The sequence below is a fragment of the Megalops cyprinoides genome, chromosome 5 (assembly GCF_013368585.1).
Source record: "Megalops cyprinoides isolate fMegCyp1 chromosome 5, fMegCyp1.pri, whole genome shotgun sequence".
Taxonomy (NCBI): domain Eukaryota; kingdom Metazoa; phylum Chordata; class Actinopteri; order Elopiformes; family Megalopidae; genus Megalops; species Megalops cyprinoides.
In genome coordinates this window covers 10,019,176-10,041,792 of record NC_050587.1, presented here as the reverse complement: position 1 = coordinate 10,041,792, position 22,617 = coordinate 10,019,176, and the positions used below count along the sequence as shown (strand labels likewise).

Here is a 22,617-nt window from a genome sequence, read left to right as displayed (position 1 = left end):
GGGTATTTGACAGGGGTCGACCGATATGGTTTTTCCAAGGCCGATACGATAATGATTATCTATGACAAAAAAGAAGACGATAACCGTATTTCAGGCCGATATTTGAATGCTTTTAACATGTTTTTTTTCGGTGTGAAAAGAAATATGCTGTGGCAACATGGACTTAAGTAGTTTGGAGATATTTTGACTATTTACAATCCGAAACAGAGCAGCTGCTAGTGTGCACTGCAAACTGTGCCAAAGACACGTGCCATCAAAGACAGGCAACACCACAAACCTGTTTCATCATTTGAAACCATATCACCCGTTACAACATGCAGAAAGTAAGAAATTACAGTCCCAAACGAGTGTGGTTAGTGGACCCTCGACAAGCACCAGGCCAGTACCCAGTGCAACTACCCAGCAGCAAACGATCGTATCAGCATTTTCCAGCACCGTGCCTTACGACAAAAAAACAAAAAAAACAAAAACGAAAAGACATCACAAAGAACAAAGACATCACAAATGCAGCTGCATACTGCATTGCAAAAGACATGCTTCCCATTAGCACTGTCGAAAATGAGAGATTCAAGAAGCTTATCAGCTGTCACAGGGCAGCTTTAAAACCTGAGACTGTAGACAGACTTGTCTTTCTTGCCCGTAACTTGTAGGGTAATGGCTTTCCTTGTTTAAAACTTGTACAGAAGATACTGACCATGGTTGAGATTTTTCTTTTGTCTACTTTGTTTACATTGTCAGCTAAAACACTTACAAAATGTTTCAAACCGTCTGTACAAAGGGTTTGGCATGCTGACCAGAATTAAGATTTTTTTGTCTATTTATTGGCCAATGAGGGAATTTTGTGGTAAGAATGTGAACCATACCAATAGCATTTTTTTCCTGCCAGACGAGATCTGTCGGGATAGTACACGCATTGCTTTTAAAAGATTTTTTTTTAATCGTGAATTTAGATATAAAGTATACCGATGACCGATAATCAAAAATTTGCAAATATTGGCCTCGATTATCTAACGACCAGATAGTTTTTGATGACTTTTTTATAGGATGGTCTAGAGTCCAAACATGGCAGAAAAAGTTATTTTCTTGCCAACAATTGTTCTTAAGTTGTTTTTTTAACACTTGTGAGCTAAACTTATGTTTGCTTCAAACCTCCTGCTGGTGTCATGCTGAAATAATGCAAGACAAATTGTAGGTACGCATTAATCATAACTTGTGAAAAACTGGCACGCATCAATTCCTTTTAAAGGAACATAATGGGCATCAATTAGCATTACTTAGCTCAAGTACATGTGCAGGTATTTTAAGTTAAAGATGGTATATTTTTGCTGGTGAGTGAAGCTCTCTTTAATTGTCAGAATCAGACTGCATAACTGGGTCCACTGCAGCTTAATTTATATCTTATCCAGAAAACCATATACACACAATGGCTTGTTAGGATATTAGCATAAGATGTGTTGCAGGCATAATAAACAATCCTACCTTAAATTGCTATTGTCTACATTTAGAACTCATATGGCGATGTTAAAATCCAATTGCTAGATGTCTGTCAAAGTCTGGATTCTGCTTATTTTTTTAAAATTGTGCTTATACTGCCAAAATATTTCTTCTGTTTTTAACACCACTCAGTTTTTATTCCTTTGTGTCATGGATACTGTGTTTTTGTATGCATTCTACAGACTTTAATTATTTGTACAGTATGGTAAGACTACAAAGTTGTATTGCATGTGAATAAGTCATCCTTCTCCAGTAATGAAAAAATGATTTTTGGCTGTTGTTCAAGATGGCATTTACAATTGCCTGTTACTATTTCTGGTGTACACTGTGTGGGACCAAAAGGCCTCATGTAAATGACTTGTACATATATGTAAACTGGATGAAACATATTGAAAAGTATAGAGGCACTACAAAGGAATCACAGAAGTGGTGAATTACAGACTGCTGTGCTATTTTTTTTTTTTTGACAGATGGATTTTTTCAGTTCACAGTTTTACTTAAAGGTTGAAAATAAGTCTCATTTTGGAAATTGAAATTTATCCACCAGAGCTGAACAGAGCAGGGTTTTCATTGGCAATCCCCATTTGGGGAAATGAAGACAAGCCTTTTAAACTTCTCCTACAGAAAATCCCTCATCAGAGAGGCCTGTGTTCTTTGCGTCTTTGCTCTTAAAAAAAGAACGCTGTGTATCAGACAGTCTTTTTTTTTGAGTCATGGTTGTGTAAAAACATGTAATAATAAGTTTCAGTTGTCGAGAACCTGCCCTCTCTGGAGGCTGCTGACAGTGCCACTATCATACAAATATGTAGCTCTTTGAAGCTTCATGGGAAGATGTGTGCACTGCATGTGCAGCAGAGTTTCATAGGTTCCTGTCGGCAGTGTCAGACTGGGATGATCTTCTTACGGCTACCGTATGTCATATCCTAAAATTCCCAGAATGCACTGCATACTTTCAAACATGGCAGTCTCTATATTCAGGCTTATTTTTTAGCAGTTCAAATTTTGATATGATCAAATCATGCAATAAAATCCTAACTAATTGTATTTTGAACATTTTAAGGCCTAACGTTTCAAACAGTGCATCCAATGCTTTGAACTACATCTGATTCATTATGAGCAGGCTTAAATGTCACAATCCTCTTATTAGTTTTTTGATGGTAGAGTTAACTTCTCCATTGGTACATTCTGGGGTGGGCTTTGAGATAAGAGGTATTTGCAAACAGCATTCAGTAAACCATAGCTGGTTATTTTCATGTGTAGTCTGGCTGTCAAAACTACACTTACATTAAGCAAAGCCTGGCAAGGAGAAGTTACTGTCACCTGCCAAATCTGTGTGGTGTTTGCGTGTTCTCTGGGCTTTTCAGTCTCCTCCCACTATCCAAAAACATGCTGTCTTGGTTAATTGGGCAATTAAGCACATGTGGTAAACTAGAAGAATTACTCCTTGTGCAAATCATATTACAAGACAATACTCCTTTATATTCAATTGTAAAAAGGAAAAAAAGTACTGCATCACCATAAACATTTTTATGTAAAGCTTGACAAGTGGAAGAAAGAGGCATTGATTCTGGCTTTAGGTTATGGGTTTATTTGTCCTCACAGATGGTGTACCTGATGCCTTAAACAACCTTTAGAGAGAATCAGTAAATAGCTCACATGGAAATTACTGTTGCCTATATTCATGTTAGCATGTGTCCATGTGCCCTCAGTCTTTCTGCCCATGCAGAGTAGGGTTATTAATGATAGCAATCAGCACAAATGTCATGCACTCACTTTGTTTTTCCTTTTAATCCATTTTACTTTTAGCACCCTAGATAAACAAGTGATATTTGTTTTATTTTGGACTTTTTAAAAAAAAAAACTGGCTTAATTCTAGCTTTTGTTCATCATTTATCTGTGTAACGCTATATTTTAGTTGTTTGCATTACCTTTATATCACTTCCTAGAGAGTTGTGTGAGTTCTGCGTGAATATTTAGATGAGTTTAACTATGCTGCGTTTGAATCAATACAACAGATTGGTTTTGCATAGCCAGTGAACACTAGTTAAATTCATACAAGCACAGGCTCATTAAGATAGAAGATATTTGTTGAACCTAAGGTAACCAAAAATCACTGCTGTATTGTAACATTGTAATAGTGTGAAGGGGTCTGTTCTGCTGTTTTTTTTCTGTCACGTGCTCAGCTTGGGCAGTTAATGTGTTACAGAGGAGATGGTGGCATATTTAAATGTTTCATTATCGACAGGGAAGATTGAATTGCCAGTATTTTCTCAACATATTTTGCTAATTTAATTAACTGTGAAACTAATGATGCTCTGTACATAAATGATCAAAAAGAAACATTTCCTGCAATTTCTTACAGGAAAGAGTCAGAAAAAACATTGAAACATTGACGACGTGCATTTCAGTTAAACTTTAAATAACATCACAACATGAAAACAAAGAAATGTCACAGTAATACCAAGTGTTCAGATCTTAAAGGTGCAGATAAATGGTAGGTGAATATTTAGGATGAGAATTTTCAGGTAACTGCTATACAATTAAAAACACCTAGAGAAAGTGGTCATATCCATGACCATGTAAACCCCACTTACCACTGCCTTTTCACACCAGGTTTTCACAGCATCCCTCCTCCTTCTCATCTTCCTCCTTTTTTTCCCTGTTTTTGATCTTCCCAGTTAAAGTCACTGACTTGAGAATACTTGAGAATGCCTGTTCTGACAAGGTTCTGTGTGTCACTTCAGCTATACAGAGGGAGTGAGCACGGCTATACATAAATGGGAAAGAGTCACATTCAGACAAAGCAAAATTGGTAAAGTAGCCAGCAGTGTGACTAGTGGTAAGGAACAGGACTCATAACTGAACGGTTGCTGGTTCAGTTCCCTGCTGGGAGACTGCTGTTGTACCTGTGGGCAAGACACTTCACCCAGAACTGCCTCAGTAAATATTCAGTTGCATAAATGTGTAAAATGTAAAATGTTACCTATGTAAGTTGTTCTTGGTATGCATGTCTGCTAAATGACAATAATGTGATAATGTCATTTGCTTCAAGATTGCTGGCATTGGAGTGCCCAGAGGGATGCCTGTAGAGTTGAAATAGACATTGAAAGGCAGCCCAGATCACTTGATGGAGGACAACTCTGAGCTGCAAATAAGTATTTAGCTAACAAAGGAGGGAAATCTAATTTACAATTTGGTAGCTATAGCAAACTATAGTCTACCCTGCCATACAACACCAGACTGATTATTATTTACTGATTATAGACATTATTTACGTTGATATCTTTATGTACAGAATTATTTGGATGTAGTCATAAAAATGAACAAAGTGACTGGGTAAGTCACTGTACCATTCCTATGGTAGTGGCAGAATGATGAATTAGTAAGGATATAGAGAAACATTGCTCAATACCTATTCAGTTTCTTCCCTGCATAGGGGAAAACTCCGATCAAAGAAAGGATAAAAAAAACGCATTTAATTCATATTCATTTAATAATCTCTCATATAGTAAACACATTCCCTTGAAGAAAGCTGTTACTGTGGAGAAATTACTCATATTCAGCTTAAGTATGTTGAATACTTGACTGTTATACTTGACTCTTACATGTTTGTCTCACAAGTCCATTCCTTACAAACCAAATTTGTACTCAATTCTACGCAGATGAAACTTAACAGCAATTTTATATGAAAGCCACAACCTTCATCATAGCTTTTGAAAAACTGAAATTAATGTGTCTTATTGATCTCTTAATGACATGCTGTGTACGTGTGGGTGTCTAATTTCTTTTTTTTCCTGAAAAGAGAAATAGAGATAGGGAATGTAAAATTTCGATCTTTATCTGCCTGATGCTTAGCTTTTTCAAAATGGAAAACATGGAAATCCAATGCTGTGCAAAACTGCATGAATATCTCACGAGAACCCATTTAGAAACAGCTTATGTGAAAGTTCAGAGCTTTAAAACAGTCCCTAAACCCAAACCAAATAATCCATTCCATTGATCACAGTTTTCATCTTTCATGGTTTTGCATGAGTTAAGGTAAATTTTACAAGATGAAACAGTTGCTATCTTTATTCATTGACATATAACTCACATTTTAGGAGAAATCATGATCCAAGCTTTCAAAGAATTATATGAATATCCAGCAAGCTCGCTTGAAAACAAAAAACCTGGTAAGCTAGTTAGGCAAAGAATGGTGACATTCTGCCAGAATTAATGTCTCATACATTATATATTAATTAAAATTAATTTTAATTCTATACTGTGTGGATGATGTCTTTTGTCTTTTTGGCAAAGACTAGCAGGACAGCACTGCACCACCAATGCTCAGTAGGTGTGAGTAGGTAGTAAGAACATCCCATGTAATTTCAGAGCTATTTACATTGGAATGAGACATGAGACCTGAAGTAAGGCAGGTGGCGAGTGAAGCTCATTACCTCTGTACAGTCCCCACAACAAACAGAAGCTGTCCAGAGCTCCCAGATCAAAGGCGAACATAAGGTTTTTTATTATAACCTCCATTGCACCTGTGAAACTGATGTACTAGCATATGCTCTCTTCGGATGGCATTAATCTCCCCGGTCTCTCAATCATATGCTTCTGTCACTCCAATATCTGCAAGAGGTCCCCCAGTGTGAATTCAATACACTATTGATCTATGATCCCTCCTACGGCTGCCTGCCTACATATGTATCTTGTGGTTGATGTGAATGTTTTTGTGAAGGTTACTTAAAAAAAAACAATGGAACCTTTTTTATTTCAGTGTTAATCATTATCAAATTTAGGGCTGTTTCAGGTATCAAAATGAAAGAAAAGAAAGAATAAAATAAAAGAAGCTGAACAATAATGTAGTGAAGAGTGTGAGTGTGGGGATATAATTACCAAAGCATGTACAGAACATGGAATGTGCACAAAAATGTATAAACATACAGTACACACACATGAACATATGCACATGCACGCACACACACACACACACACACACACACACACGCAGACACACATGCACACACACCAGTCTGTTGTTCAGAATAAAGCATATATTTATGTTCATTTTCAAAACAGTGCAGATTTAAGAAATGGCACAAAAACACTAAATGTAAATATCATTACAGTTATACTGTACAATTTCTGACTATGTTTAAGGGGTAATTAAATTTTAATTAGTAAGTTTCTGAGTCTGCTTCAATCTGAGCACAGAGATCTGGAAATAAGACCACTGTGTTCTGCTGTTTATAAATTCTGATTTCATCATGTATACTGTTACTATGATGCTAATGTGACATCAGACTCTGTTTTACTGCCACATCTCCTTATGCTGGAAGGCATTTTCTGTTTGAATTAAATTCAAAGATCAGGAAGAACCACATCTGTCAACCTTTATGCAAACTGGAATTCTTCTCAGTATATACTTGAATTGACACCCTTGAAAGTTTTTCTCCATAGTTTGAATTTTGTACATATATTTAACAAAAAAAAAAACTCATTGTAATAAACCCTACCCTACTAAAGCCTGATACATTAGAGAGTGTTCTGTGTCACAACTGCATTGAATGTGGAATTAACAGACTTGGAATGGTGTTATTTTATTTATCATCCCCTTGGAAACATGTTAGCTTGCTGTCCGCCTCAGCTCTGATGTTATGACTGGAAAATCTCACACATTTTGTTTGGGAGTACATAAAAGTGCATAACATGACACACTGAGGTGGAGTAAAAATATTTTACTGAAAATTATATGATGTATATGTCTCAGTTGTTATGGTGCTGAATATTCCAGAAAATATCTGCATAGTAACACTGCTATTGTTACAGAAAGTCACAGCCAATAAATTGCGTTCAATGGTTCTTATTTCTCAGGGCTGCTGTGTCTTGTTGCAAGTACTGTGGCATCACATTTTGCAGTAAGTAAAAAATATACAAAATGATTCTGTAGGTGCTGTTTGCCCCTCACACTGTTGTCAAAAACAACCAGAGCTTTCCCTAAGACATTCAGAATAGATCCATTTTTCATACTGATTGATGTTAGTCAGTCAGTTAATGATCATTCAACAAGTGTGTGCGTGTGTGTGTATATATGGTGTATTCCTATGTTATATTTATTTAAAGCATATTTTCCTGTAACAGAAGAAATAGCCATCCATATTTTGACCCCGCAGCATTTGATGATTCAGTCAATCATGACAGTCATGCCTATTAATCAAACGTCAATTCTTAGACCTCATACAGTAAAACCCAGTTAGGCTTATGAAAGTAACACTGCATAAATCATAATGCTAGGTGACATTTCAATAGATCTGAACTCAACAAACAAACACACATTCTTTTTGTTCGGTGTTTTCTTTTCATTCAGTTATCTTGTCAGCACAAGGGGATTTAAACTTGATCACCATGACAGCTCATACACGTTTCAAAATGCTTTCAGATCCTCCTCTCCATAAAATGTGAGGTTTATCTAGATAGTGTATCAAAGGAAGTAAAAACAACACAAAAGACACAGAACAGATATGTCTCTTTAGGAAAAGATAAAGGTGAGTGTTTACATTCCAAAACATTACAAGTTTTTTTCACAAAATTCCTTCTACTGCTCAGGAGATCCACCAACTATTACATGGCTTCACCCTTATAATAAGAAGAAACTTCCCTACTGTACCAACAACTACAAAACAGACTCAAACAGCTTGGCATAGCCAAAGAGGTCATTCACCACACTTACATCCTATGGACAAATACCTTACTTGTTTAATGGACTGTGTATGGTTTAAAATATTGCATATGCTTTTATATTCTATACTGCATATTTGTATATCTGTAAGTGACACTTCCATAAATGGGGAAATAAGAATCTTCATGGACTCTTGAACAAACAGTTCACATAAGCCTTAGAGTTCCATACTGTATATTTGATCCGTGAGGTGTAGATGCAGGCCTGACTTGCAATGCTCTTTTTGTGTCCATTCAGACCCTCCAGTCACCGATCACTTCCAATTATAAGCCTGCTTCGCTCGGACATCAGTCATGTGGCGTCACGCTTCTTGCGACTCTGTCAGCTTAGTCTAAAACAATGTTTGAGCAGCTCTGACACAGGTCTTCCTGGTGCTGACACAAGTTACACACACACCGGTGCAAAGTGTGAGTCAAAGTGATTCTGACAAGCGATTACCACCACTGATAATGTCCAGATGAGGACGGGATGTCCTTTACCCTTCAGCCAGAGCTTGTCGGAAATTCATACACTAACTTGAAGCTGAGGTTGAGCCAGTCTTAATTTCGAAAGGAGATAGCAACTGCAAACAGATGTCAAATCCAGGCTTTCTGTTCATGTAAGGCAATGAATGGATCAAGGGCACATTTTTTTCAATGACCATGTTTTACAATGACAATATTAGTATTATTAAAATAGAACTGAGATGGGGTGACAGTGTTGCATACTGGTGAGGAGCAGGGCTTGTAACCGAACGGTTACTGGTTTGATTCCCCCGGGGACACTGCTACTGCACCCTTGTGCAAGGCATTTACCCACAATTGCCTCAGTAAATATCCAGTTATATAAATGGATAACGTAAAAATTGTAACCTATGTAAGTTACTTGGATAAGAGCATCTGCTAAATGGCAATAATGTAATGGAATGGTTATCAGTTCACACTGGCCAGGGCTGATCAGTTGCTAGTCAACAGATGATTGACTATCACTTATCATCACATTCTATCTTATTAGTTGATCAGGTATAACTGGCTAATGTAAGCTATGACTTAACAGACAATGTGTAATTGTTTGCTAATGCCTAACTACGGAACATCAAAGTGCAGCAAGTTAATCAAGGCACACTTAATAATTACATAGACAGCTAGATAGTGTTGTTGACTACCTATCTAACAGACACCACGAGCTGTGAAGTATCTAGCTAGTTAGTTTGATATTAATCCATAGCAGTGAGTGTACTAATATTTATTCATGTTCTGTCTAGTAAACACAAATATAAAAGCAACAATAATTCTAATTTGCAATGTTTACATGATACAGAACATTGAGTTGTGAAATTCCCCAGCATACTTGTGTTCCATACTTGCTGATGCCAGTTTAAGAAATAGGGTTATGCCCATATATTCCAAATGCTCAGTAAACAAGTTTAATATTTTAAGGGATGCCAGTTAGCTTTCTAATCTACTGATTAATTAAACTAACTGGGAAAAACATTGAATTTTTTTGCCCTATTGTACAGATGTAACCCAATATAACCCAATACATTTACATTTCACTGGCAGTGTACTGAAAGGTAAATAAGCCATTTGAGGAACAGGACAATGTTTTCTGTGTTACCAGCATGATTAACCTGTACGAATACTGCATTGAACTAGACTGTGCATTTTGTAAAACACTGCTTGACAATAGCAAAAAGAAGCTTGATTTGAAGCATGCTATATTACATAAATGTAACTGTGAACACAAGTTAATTTAAATGTATGTATTTTCTTGTAATACCAAACAATAGATGCTGCTCCCCTTTTAAAAATGTATTAAATCATATAGCATTATGATGTATTGTTGGCTCGTTGTGACTCTGATTTGTAAAATGTATAATGTTTGCTTACTCAGAAATTCAATCACTTCATCTCGTCAGCAAGTAGAATCTGACCCTTTGCCATTACTTTCAAGTAATGTCGCTTCTGGCTTATCTATCAACAAGAAGACTGTAAATCTCTGGCAATCTATCTAGATTCTCATAATTTTCTTTTTTTTTCAGTCAAGGCATCACACAGAACACGGCATTTTATATCAAAACCTTTATTTATCAAACAAAAAGAATGCACCATTGAAATAACATTTCTATAAAAAAGGAACATCGGACTGCTCTACAGTGCATTACAAAACCAGCAATTGTATACAAGATTGTGGGTAGAAACAGCCAGAGTGTTCTTCTGCACATTATTCAACACCCTCCCCTATCCTCAAAGGAACAAATTGTACACTTAAATATTGCAATCACTAATCTAATTTGGTTAACAATGCTAGAATTGGACAATTTAAGGATGAAGTCATACGCTCATATACTTAGGTCTTTTCTCCGATGCTTTTCCTTTTTAAAAACACGTCTTGTGTTGCGGCTTTGCTCATAATACCCAAACAGTTATCTCTCACAAGTGTATTGCAAATCCGTGGTGTGCGTCATAAGAGCTGATGTCCTATTGTACTCACGGCAACATTTTGCTCTTTGAGTCATTCGCTCTAGAGTTGGGCGCCAGGTATTGTGAATAGTTCACTGTCAATGTTTTGGACAGGAATGTTGCTTCGACTGATAAACCACATGACCCTGACCTCTAAAATCTATAGGAGGCATTGGTCCATGACGCAGCTCCCACTCTTTTAATGGTATATGCTGATACTTAATTAGAACAACACCGATATTCCATTAGGCCGGACAGTCTCATCAGCACTTTCTGTGTACTGTACAAAGTGTACTGAACATTGTCTTAAAGGAGAATCGACTGGGGGGAAAAATCTGATTCCAAGGCTGTCTTTTTTGTGTCCAAAAAGCAGAGGTTCTAGGGGATGTGAACGAGCGCCTCACAGATCATCAAACTGCTCCCATTCCACAGAGACAATTTTTGACACAAAGAGAGACTCACTTGTCCACACTTCTCTGTAGCTGAATCCAGTTTGACTGGAGAAGGTGTGTGGTTAGTTGGAAGTGGCCCTAAAAAGCACAGTGGTGGGTAGTCAAGTGACAGCGCTGTTTTAGTAAACAGCGCCGCACTGTTTAATATTACATTAGCAGAGACGTACAGCTGACTCCAGCTATGATAAGATATACTACAGCACTTTGCATGTTGCCCTGCAGTCATAATCCACCCTGCCAAGCTCAACTCTACAGAGGACACACAGCTTGGTAAACATTGTTACTTTCCTATAGAACCTGTACATGCAGATATTTGGAAAAGTGAGACACAACAAAGCCAGCCTTCTGTGGAGAGTTGTTAGGTGCCATCCAAACCAAACAGCTACACAAGTTAAGGGAAAAAAGATCTTTCTAGCAGACAGGGAAATCACCAGCCCCTCTCCCTGTCTATTACTGGAGCAGAACTGACAATGAACATGATGATAAGTTTTGCTCACCACCTGCCTGGTGGAGATACCAGTAGCTATAAATTTTCTTGCCATCATTATATCACTCACCTGTGGTTTGGATGGCCCTTATCTCTTATTGAAGTATTATTCAAGGCCTTGGAGACTGATGCAGTAGCCTCAAATTTAAGGTCAAATGTATACGAGTCAGTACATCCTTGAACCCTGTGAAAATGGCTACAGAAGCTGCTGGAAAATAGGGATTAAGACATGTAAATCATACTTCTTCCTCACTGATTGTACGTTTTGGCACATTTTGTAATTAAGATGGCGCATTCATCTGAAAAAGAGGTATACATAATGAGACTGTGAAGTCCACAGATGTGATTACCTTGACCTTATCCACAGTATTGCCATTTATGTGGTTCTAATCTTTAGACCAACCCAAAATATTGACTTGTGAAAGGTAAAAATGAGAGGTATCAGTTCATGGCAAGGATTTGTCTCGTTTCCACTGCCAAGTTTGACTTGAACGGATGAATTCCATGATTCTCAAGAGAGACGTTTCAGCAGTGTGGTGGTGGTTGTTGAAGTCTGTGGCACAGCAGCAATGTACCTAAGGTGTTGACATTTTTGGCCCATGGAACTATGGGAGAGGACACACACTGTGAGACAATGCTGTCCTGATCTGGGAGTGGTTACCGGCCATGCCCAGGCAGATCTGCTTCGTTAGTGAGACCAAACAGATTCAGGATTCTGCTTCTTCGCAAAGAGCCTAAGCTAAATTTCCAGTATGATCACGATGTCTTCATAGATTATCAAAAAGTAACACTCTAAATAATATATTAAATTTAATCATAAAAAGTACCCCCCAAGACCCTCCCCCACACACCCATCCCACAGCCAACGAGTCATCAATTTTTCCTGTCAATTCCTCTATGGACCTGTACAATAAAAAACAGCATATCCGTATCTTCATGTCGACTTGCTGCAACGTTCTTCCCAGCACATTACAACACCACATGTTACAGCACACAGGAAAATATATCGGGCCATCCCAGAAGATCCTGGTCATCTTCCAGAAAATGACAGCACACATGTGCTCATATTGCCCTCCTCTTTGAAGCTGTCAAACAGCAGGGCAAGAGTGAAAAAGCACTGGCGTTTCCCATGGATCTCCTTTCAAATAAAGTGACAAAAAAGCACAAAAGAAAAAAATAGGCACATAAAACATTTCTCTTATCCTCAAACACTTGAGTTTTAAGAGCAAATGCATGAAGAGAATAAAAAGGGATTTGCACAAGCACACTAATGCCTTTCAGAAAACAAAAAATAAGTCTTTAACACAGTGATAAGGAGACAGCATTTCATCTCTGACTGTTTGTGGCATTTTTCCTTTTTCTTTTTTCAAATTGTTGTAGTTACAGAGACACCACAACGCTATTCATTTCCACTTTCAGAATTTTCCTGCACTTTCCTGCACCTTGGTTGGTCTTGGTCCACAGATATCACAAGGAATGTTTGCAATTGTTACTATTTTCATTTATTAAACCAAGCCTAAGCATTATGAATTCCAGTGACCACATTATGTCAGTGCCGAAAAAAGTAACAACTGCATAAATTACTAAAATTAAGGACAAAGCACATGACAGTCAAAATGAATCTTGTCTTTTCTGAGGCTGCTCTTTTGAGGTTGGAATCACCATATCTGAAATAGTGAAATAACTGAGTGCTTCTCATTTTATTCACATTCTAAATTACACAACAACATCTACAGTTATTCTGCCTGAATATAGTATGGAAACCAAGTTAAACATAAATATTTTAATGATACATTACTATCCCAATTGCTAATGTATTTACCACTTCGATGTACCTTATTTCTGCCATGTTTCGTTGTAAGGCTTAAGGTTACACGTTCTCAATGATGCAGAACGACATAGCCCCTAACGGAAAACAAGGTAAGAAGCCACAAAAAAGAAATTAAAATGCACATCTATGACATATGAAGTTGTACGTGTAAAAATATACTACATCGCATGTGCATTGAAAATGTTCCCATATAAAAATAACCATCTGAAGATACTGAAGAACCCAGTGAGCTCGGGCTAGCTCAAACAGCCAACTTTGAATGCTGAAATGCTATTATAAAGCAATCGTTTGATCTCTTTAAAAACCTAGACATCAAAATAAGTAAAGACTGTCACCCAGCCAGGAGAAGTGGAGCATTCCACACAAAGCAGTTTGGCAGTCCTGCTTTTCTTTCCAACACCTGTTTCCCTCACGGTCCTCGCCCTGATTTTGCACGTGTTGGAGAGGGCGATGTAGGTGGAACAATTCAGACCGATCAAATGACAAATCACAGAAGCCTGAAAGCAGAAGCGGTTTCTGAATGTTATGCTCATTCTGTGGGCAGAGACCTCAGGTGTATCAGTGGAAGCTGTGCAAGAATCCCAGCACAACTGTCTCCGGACGAAAACAGGACGGACTGTTCATAGATCACAGGCTCAAAGTGTCCTCTCTTTGATCCTTCCTAAATAATTCATTCAACGGTTGTCTCTGGTTGTCTTCAATGGTTATTTCTGACTAGCAGTTGCTCACACCTTATAATAAGAGGTATGTTTCCACTGTCCGTTATAGCTGAAAGTCTGTGGAAAATCCTAAATGATTTGGAAATGGTGCCTTTTGGTTATGATCGATGTCAGATCAGTGTCCAATCACAGTTCCATAATCACACCATAAATATGTCCGTGGCAAGAAGCGGCTGTGTCATTAAAGAACTGTAACATCTATGCAACAGCATGTGTGTGCATGTTTTTTTTTTCAGAATCTGCTTATTACCAATGCATTGAGAAGCTAATTCATGTCTGTGTTCGGGGGGTAAGAAAAGCTTACTGGTGTATTACAGAAATAAAAGGAAAAATGGTAGAAGTTTATTATAGAGCTCCTCTTGCATGATCATCTCTTACTGCTAAGATTGCTCTGCTGAAAATTATAATGAGTCGACAGTTGCTTGTGACCTTTTCAACAAACGGGACCGCAGTAGGGGGTGAATTGTGTGTGAACTGGGAAACACCAGGTGCTGATTTGTGCAATCTTTAACATCAAAAAAAAGTGGAAGCGAAACCTCTAAGGGTCTGGTATCGCGCGCGGCAGTCCGGCAGGTCTTCTCTCACACAGCAACCAGCTGCAGCCTTGTTTTTGCTCTGGAAAAAGTACACCATCAGATCAAGCTGGAGAGAGTGATTGTGGGATGCATGGCGGTGAAATAGCAGAGCCGCTCCCATTTGTATCCGTGAGAATTCAGTCACAAGATCGGCTCGGATGAAACCACCTGCGGCGACTGACGTAACGTTTTGGGTTGTGATGCCCGAATCCACATCCAAATCAACACGGTAAAATGTAACGCTGGAGGGGAAAAAAAAAAAACCTCAGGGGTTAAATAAAAGTTTGCCAGATTCCGAGAAACTGCGTTTGCCATTTATCGTTTTTTTTTTTAAATTTTTTTTTCCTGTACCCCTCATTGTCTCGTCCAAACTGATGCACTGAGAGAGGGCGGGGCAGAGGCGACATTGTCTGTGGTGGAGGAGCGTCCGGGGGGGCCCTTGCGCCACCTCCCCTCTGTGTCCGTCTGATCGCGGGGTACTGCTGTGCTGTGTGATGGCGGGGTTCTGGTGTGCTGCTGCTGCCGGAGAGGCCAACTTCAAAAGGCTGAGCCGGTGATGGCGTTTAACTGCTTCATCAGTCCCTCTAGACTGGCCATTTGTTCGCTCAGGTCGTCCTGCTCATAAACCTGTGAAAGACAACAGCACACCTGTAAATTTTGCAGCCTTAACAACACACCCGATAAGTAAGGATTCAGAATAATTAGAGAGCTGATCTCATGACAAATTTGGTATTGTTGGGAAGGGCATCCTTCCTGTGCTTGTGGAGCTGTTGTACCCTTGAGCAAGGTATTGTATTTCACCTCAGCTACTCCCGTGAAATTCAATTTAATGTTGCTTTATATTTTAAGACTGCAAGAACTGTTAGTCTCCTTGGACAAGGGCATATTTTAAACCCCTAACAGTGCCCTGCTTAACAAAAAAAGAACAAAAAAAAATGATCTCTTTTATTGCTTCATTTATTCAACAAGCTTATGAATCTATTTAACGTATGAATTTACAACTTCCAGCTGAGATTAAGATCGGTTTCAATGCTTATTGCTCTTACAGGAGCTGTGCAAACATCAAAGTGTTGTTAGCTAACAGGCATACCACTGAAAATTCCAATGGTTTCTGTTTCACATTCTACAGTCTACATCCAGCCACTTTGCTTTGACCTAACGGCACCATCCTCCAGCAACGCAAAAAGAAAACCAGCTAAAAAGCACTCACGCTCGAGTCAATTTGCCAGTCTCTTCTAAAGTACTCTGTAGCATGTATACTTTCCACCGCCCCAGTGGTATGGATTCAAATTCGAGCGTTTCCGTTTTGTGCCCAGAGCACGTCTAGATTAGAAGCAAGGTTCTGACCGTCCTTGCAATGATGGATTGGTGTGCTTGAACACCACAGCATGGCAAACAGTTTAGCGTGCTTTCATCGTGTTGGGGAGAATCGTGCTCGAGAGGGAATGTTGGATTCCTAATGGCAAGTGTCCCACTGTACTAGCACAGAAACTCTCTGATCAGGAACGACCTCAAAATATTCTTTTTCTTCCTCTTTGTATTCGTGCTCATCATCCTTAAAAACGACAGGCTTGTGGCCTGATGTTCACTTTCTTCTCAAGCAACATGATTGGTATGAGGTAATGAGGTACATGTGGTAATACACAACTGTCCTTCCTCAGTGAAAGGTGGACAGACCTTGGAGAAATAAAAACATGAAAAATGAACAATACAAAAGAAAAGGATGAGCATATCAAGTGGCCGATCGATGGCGGAGTATTTAGAGAGACTCCTACCACATTCACACCTGATGAGAAAAGGCCAGATCAATTACAAGCCCGCGAGATGGATAGAAGTCTCCTGACCTTTTCATCTGCAATCTTCTGTCTCCCCAGCCATATTTTCTCATTATTACCTCTGCTTCTATAGCGTATTATGCTGCCTAATGCCTCTCCGGAATCCACAAAGGCATTGATGGGTGCTGAATATAATTATGATTGAGATATTAATATTTGATTGACCTCGTGTGTACCCATGTCCTATGTTAAAAAAAAAAAAAGTTTTAAAAATTTTGGAGACATTTTGAATTGTTCACTTCAAGTTACGTATAAAAACCCTTGCTCCCAAGACTAATAAGAATTCGGGCTAACTCTGCAAATTCTATTTGCTTATGAATTGTATTTGTGCATCCATTAGGGGTTTCAAGATCTGAAAGTCTGCACTCTTTTGGAAATCCTCTCCTTCATCCTAGAGAGAGGAGTGCTGCAATTACAACAGAATCTTATCTCAAAGCAGGAGTTCTACAAGCCAACCTTCTTGTTCATAGCCTGTAATGGGAGCGTGTCTGACTAATAGGAATGATGCTTCCTCTTTTCCTTTTCTTTAAGAAATGTTAAGAGCTCTCAGGCTTCTCATCTGTATTCTCTAAGGGAACCTCACATCTGTCACGTACACCTCCAAATAATATTCTGCACAAAATCCTCTCATTTATGATGAGGCATCTCTCTTCAACAATCGTCTACTTTTTAAACAGCGGGGTTTCATCTGCGCCTCAGTGGTCACACCAACGGTACATGATTTTCCACTTATTCTGCACATTGAACGTATCCCAAACTGACTTTTTAGCTATACTTTAATCTTACCTAAGGTGCTGTGTAGCAAAAGCATGCTGGATGGGACTTGACCCTGTCCTAACCTCTTTTATTTTAACCCGTGGGATACCTCATTTGGTGTAAAGAAGACACTGCTGTTCTCTATAAGGTAGAATCAGTCCGTAGGGTCAGAGACGGTCACTTACGCTAGCCGGATCCTCTGGCGGTTTCTGTCCTTCTTCAGACACCTCCGGCGCGGTCGGCACGGAGACCGGGAGCAGGGGCGACCGCGCTTTCCCAGCCTGACCCAGGGACGCCGTCTTCACCTGAGCCTTGGGGAGGCTGGCACCTGGACACACAAAGAGGTGTTAGACACCCACTCTGCCTCCTACAATAACAAGCCGCACAGCGCACAAACTCAATCACAGTGCCCAGCGCTTAACAACTTGCAGAGTGAGCCGTAAGTGTCTCCTCACTGTCTCTGACTCAGAGAAAAAACCAAGATGAAGCGCTGCCCAAGCACGAATACTGCACATACATTACATTATTGTCATTTAGCAGATGCTCTTACCCAGAGCAACTAATATAATTTTTAGATGTTATCCATTCATACAGCTGAATATTTATAGAGGCATTTCTGGGGTAAGTACCTTGCCCGAGGGTACAGCAGCAGTGCCCCAATAGGGAATCAGACCACCACCCTTTTGGTTACAAGCCCTGCTCCTTACCACTATGCTAAACTGTTGCCGCAAAATTACCAAAAATGTGGCACCATTCTCCCCTATGAGAATACCTTTGTAAACCCCAGACCTCAGTTTCTGGGTAGTACTCAAAAGTGCTCTGTGGAGAGATAGAACCGCACTGCATCGGCACCAACACGTATGACCGTGACTATGGTTGGACATCTTATTCATAGTTTGAACTGGATGTAGGCAAACCTTCTCGATACAGATAAAAATCACACAGGCTCTCAGGCGTACATTACACTGTAGCTCTTTCGAGAGAAGGAGAGGGAGAGAGACAGAGAGGGGGGGAGAAGAGGGGAGAGGAAGTGGGGGGTGGAGTGCTCATTCCGTGATGGACAGCGGCAACAAACAGACTGTAGCGTGGGCTCAGTGGTTCCAGGATTTATCACCTCCCCATCTTAATTAGATACCTGGGCTCTACATTATCTGCGTAATTTAACACAGGAAATTGCAGCACCTGCTCGGTGCCCAAACGCGACGGGAAGGGCTGAGAGCTCAGCCCAATAATAGGCCCGGCCTCCCTCAGGCTTCCCGCTATTAATTCATGCTGGGGTTTGATGGGCCCGGGGATATGATATGACGGCAGAGAGATCGAGAGAAAAAAAGGAGGTAGTCTGGAGACTGGAGACTGGGGACTGGGTCATAGGCTAGATGTTGTTACAGTTCCTACCCATTGTGGGGAGGTGCTAATTCGTTGCAACAGCTGTCACCGCTAACACCTTTTTTTTCTTGGTTTAGCGGGCCCCTTGTGTACCACACCAAAGAGAGAAAGCAGTCGGCCCCAATGACACGGCCCTGTATTGCCCGAGGAATATTGAGACAGCTACTTATGACATAAGCAGGGCTTGCATGGCTCTCTAACTGAATAGTCCTGAACTACTACCAACACTCAGTTCAACTGACTGTAGCGGGATCACAACTGCCTGCGCTCACCTCAGGTTCGAGTATTACTTAAATTTAATCTAAGCTAGCATTTACTGTCAAGATCACGTGCATGCTTGCATTCACATGCAGAACACTTTGACGGTGCTTGATCTCTCTTCACAAGCCTGACTGAAGACCATCTTGAAGAAGTATTATCTGCAGCTGTGGCACACTGAAGATCTCTCATCTTGAAAAGGCAACACGGAGCAATCAGAATCTAGCTGCGGGGTCCCAGGTGTGTGTGCCTCCGACAACAAAATTGAACAATATTGGCGTGACCAGAAAGCAAATGCACGCTAAAAGTAAGTGCTGGTGATGGGCACAAACACCAAAAAAGCATCCAAAGTAATATACAGCATTTAATTTTTTGGTGAAGCCAGAGCATGCAGAGGAAGCTGCCATGGACAGGTTAGGGAACTTAGGCTTTGAACCAGAGGGAAGTTTGATTCCTCGACGTGGCACTGTTATGATATCATTAAGCAATTAAGCAAATACTTATCTCTCATTTCAATAGTTCCCCACCTGCACAAGTGAATTATATGAGGAAAAATGAATGCTATGTAAATCACCTTGAACAACAAGGTTGGCAAGGAAAATAAAGAATGTAATGTTAAATTTCTCTGCTAATGGCTGATAATGATGGCCATCTACTAATTAAACAAGCAGCAGTAATTACTATGTCCTTCTTCAGCCCTCTGCAAATGCTCCTATTTTACTAAAACACATTTAAAATGACCATTTGGACATTTTTTTGTCCTGGTATAAATGTGACCAGCGCCTTTCTGCCACCATGTGGGAGGGGATGAGCGATCCAGGGGAGCGGCACGGCATTCACGCCATTAGCACCGTCCACGGCTCCTGGGCCCTGGTTAATTACATGCAACACTCACCATTTGCATAGCAGCAGCAGCCTAAACCTCGTCAGGCTCCCACTGTAATCCACAGCTGATTAGCTGTAATTAACCGGCTGCGGGGAGCTGCTAGCCGCCAGACACCGGGCCACACGGCGCTGCGGCCTGCCTCGGTTCCAATCCGAGGAGCTGTCACTCAGGGGACCGGATCGGGGGGTGGGGTGGGGGGGGGGGGGGGGGGGGGGTGAGTGTGGACACATCTGTGGCTTCTCTGGGTGGGGGGGGGCGGGGGTTAATGACATGGCAGGAGGGGTATTACGGCGTCAAACTTTAAGTAGCATTAGTATCGCTTCCCCCTGCCAGATCAGGCAATCGCCCTCATTGACCATGATGTGACCGCGGTTCTATGGCAGGCTCTCGTAGGCAGTTGAGCCAGTTAAAGAACTTCAGAATTCTGAGAGTACTGCTTTGCAATAACCCGAACCACATTGTGACACATAGCGTTGGCCTTCACTTGTGCTTGGCATTCAGGGTTCATCCCCTCAACTCAAGAGAAAGCACACCAATACATAACTGCCTAACTGGCTGCCTAACTGGCAGCAAGCAAACAAAAGAGGCCATCAGACAGAGCCATAAAAGCATTGTGCATGGAATTGTGAGCACAACACATAGGCATAATGTGCTTCATGACCAGCTGGGTTAGTGCAGAGAAACTGCCATATGCAACTGTTGGATGGTATGAATACTTGGCTTGAGATGACTGGAAGTAGAGACACTTAGCGGATAGCAATGATGTTTACAGGTGCCTAGCATCCCACTCATTTCCCTGCCTTAATTAGCTTTGCTCCATATGTTGGAACCTTCGAAAAATTCACTTCAGATGGAATTAGAGGAGATCTACACAAATCTCCAGCTTCGTTCTTCTTTTGCTTAGTCTATAGTTTTTCTTCCTACCTCCACAATTATAAAACACTTTCTCTTACCTCTCTAAATTATTTTCACAAAGTAATTACATCTCTGTGCATTCCACAAAGAAAACGGATACAGAAATGCACGTGAAAATAGCTTATGATACCCCTGGCTGCTCCCCTGCAAAATCACTAACTTTTAGTCCTTGCAGTTGGGAAGCGTGCTGGTCATTTCCTTTGAGTTGAAAAGGAGCCAGTGCGCACTTTAAGGTCAATTGTTGATTTTGCATGTTTGGTTCGAACGTTCTGACAGCTGGCGGAAGACTAAGGTCAGCCCTGAAAGCAATATCATGAAGCGTGAGCCATCACAAACAGACAGGAACCACTGGGCGCACAGTTTTGGCTTTTTAAACTTTCCTAATTCTGGGTCATCGATTGCATGCTGACTGACAGCGCAATTAGATGCGCGGCAAACTAGGCTTCCACCAAACTGCATGCAATGCGGTCACTATATTGCTGTTCTAACAGCCTAAATCTCGCAGCTGTGTCCATGTGGGAGGGTCCAGGGGCACTATGTAAAAAGGTCACGTGACCAAAATGGCTCTTTGTAAATAATTGGCTTATCTAATGTTTTGCAGTTATTTTTTTTCCTGTTCTACTTTTTAGTGATCAATAAATATCAATTCCTGTTATTGCTTCCGCACCAGATTTTTAAAAGCACATATATGATTTTCCATTAGCTTAGCTCTAAGGGAAAATGCTTTTTTTGGGTGAGGAAAAAGTTCAGAGGAAGATTTCTATCTCTGCTCCAGCGCTGGACATGTTTTAGAGACGCTTAAATCCCTTGCTTTACTAATAAAATGAAACTGCCAAAGCTGTGCTGTGAAAGGGTAAGAGGACTTTTGGACGTCCGGTGACTCTGATACGTATAATGCCTGCAGAGCTGAACTGTACTCCAGGCTGGCTAAGTCCCTCTGAGATTTCCTGCACCGATGATATCAATTGATTTCCAGAAGGAGGATGAATCAACTGTGAAGTAAATACAAGACCTGAAGAGGCTGGAAATACTTTCCAGCGCTCTCTCTTCCCTCCAGGTTACCTAAGCCAAATGTCAGGCTTTCTGGGTTTTAAGTTCTTATTCTGTTCTTTAAATGCTTCCTAAACCTGGTGTTCCGAGAAAAGGCCTGTGAAGGTGTTTGGGTTTTCTCAGGAGAGGAAAAAAATAATTGAAAATGTATGTATTCCTCAGATTTTGTCTGTATAAAAATGTTCTATTGGGCAAACAGTGTACAACACAATTCTCCCTAGTCTTAGCAGAGACTCAGTCATAATCAGATTCTCATCACATTGCAAAGACTAAATAAACCAAAATGAATAGGTAAAAAAAAGAAAAAACATATTTCAGGAAATTGCTTGCGGACTATTTGAACTTCAAAGTTGAATGAAATTTAATAAAAGTAGTGCTGCACAGTATTGCACTGTGTCTCATAATGGCATGACTAAAAATAGCAGCAAAGGCTTTGGGTTTTAAAATATTTTCAGCTAGTTTAACACATTCGCCTTAGTGTTTTGGTTCGGTAAGACCTCTCTCTCTGGAGTAAGGGCCGTGCTGAATGTCTGAGAGCCTGTGTCCCCGCGCTTTGAGGTCACCTCCCGCCAGTGCCACAAATGAGATGTGTATATCTCTCTGTGGGAAGCTAAGGACAAGGGGCACCGAATGACAGGGGTGAGGGGGTTGATGAGGGGTTGGGGTGGAGCTGAGACAAAATCATTCAAAGAGTGAAGAGCAGCACACCAGGGGCAAGTTTGAAGAGCCGAGCTGCCGGATCATTACTCAGCTGCGATGAATAATGGCGGTAAACCAGGAAACTGCGCTGGTGGAACTTCATCACTCT

The 22,617-nt window shown here is 40.4% G+C and overlaps 1 protein-coding gene across 1 annotated transcript in view; it reads right to left on the bottom strand.

Annotated features, from left to right (window-relative positions):
• Positions 1-12,948: 12,948 nt before the first annotated feature.
• Positions 12,949-22,617, bottom strand: part of dcc (DCC netrin 1 receptor) — a 250,072-nt gene continuing 240,403 nt past the window's right edge. Inside the window, exons 28-29 of the mRNA XM_036529616.1 lie at positions 17,500-17,642; positions 12,949-15,350 (exon numbers count right to left, since the gene is read on the bottom strand). Coding sequence (XP_036385509.1) covers positions 15,261-15,350; positions 17,500-17,642 — 233 coding nt within the window. The 3' untranslated portion in view covers positions 12,949-15,260. The remainder of the gene's footprint in view (positions 15,351-17,499; positions 17,643-22,617) is intronic.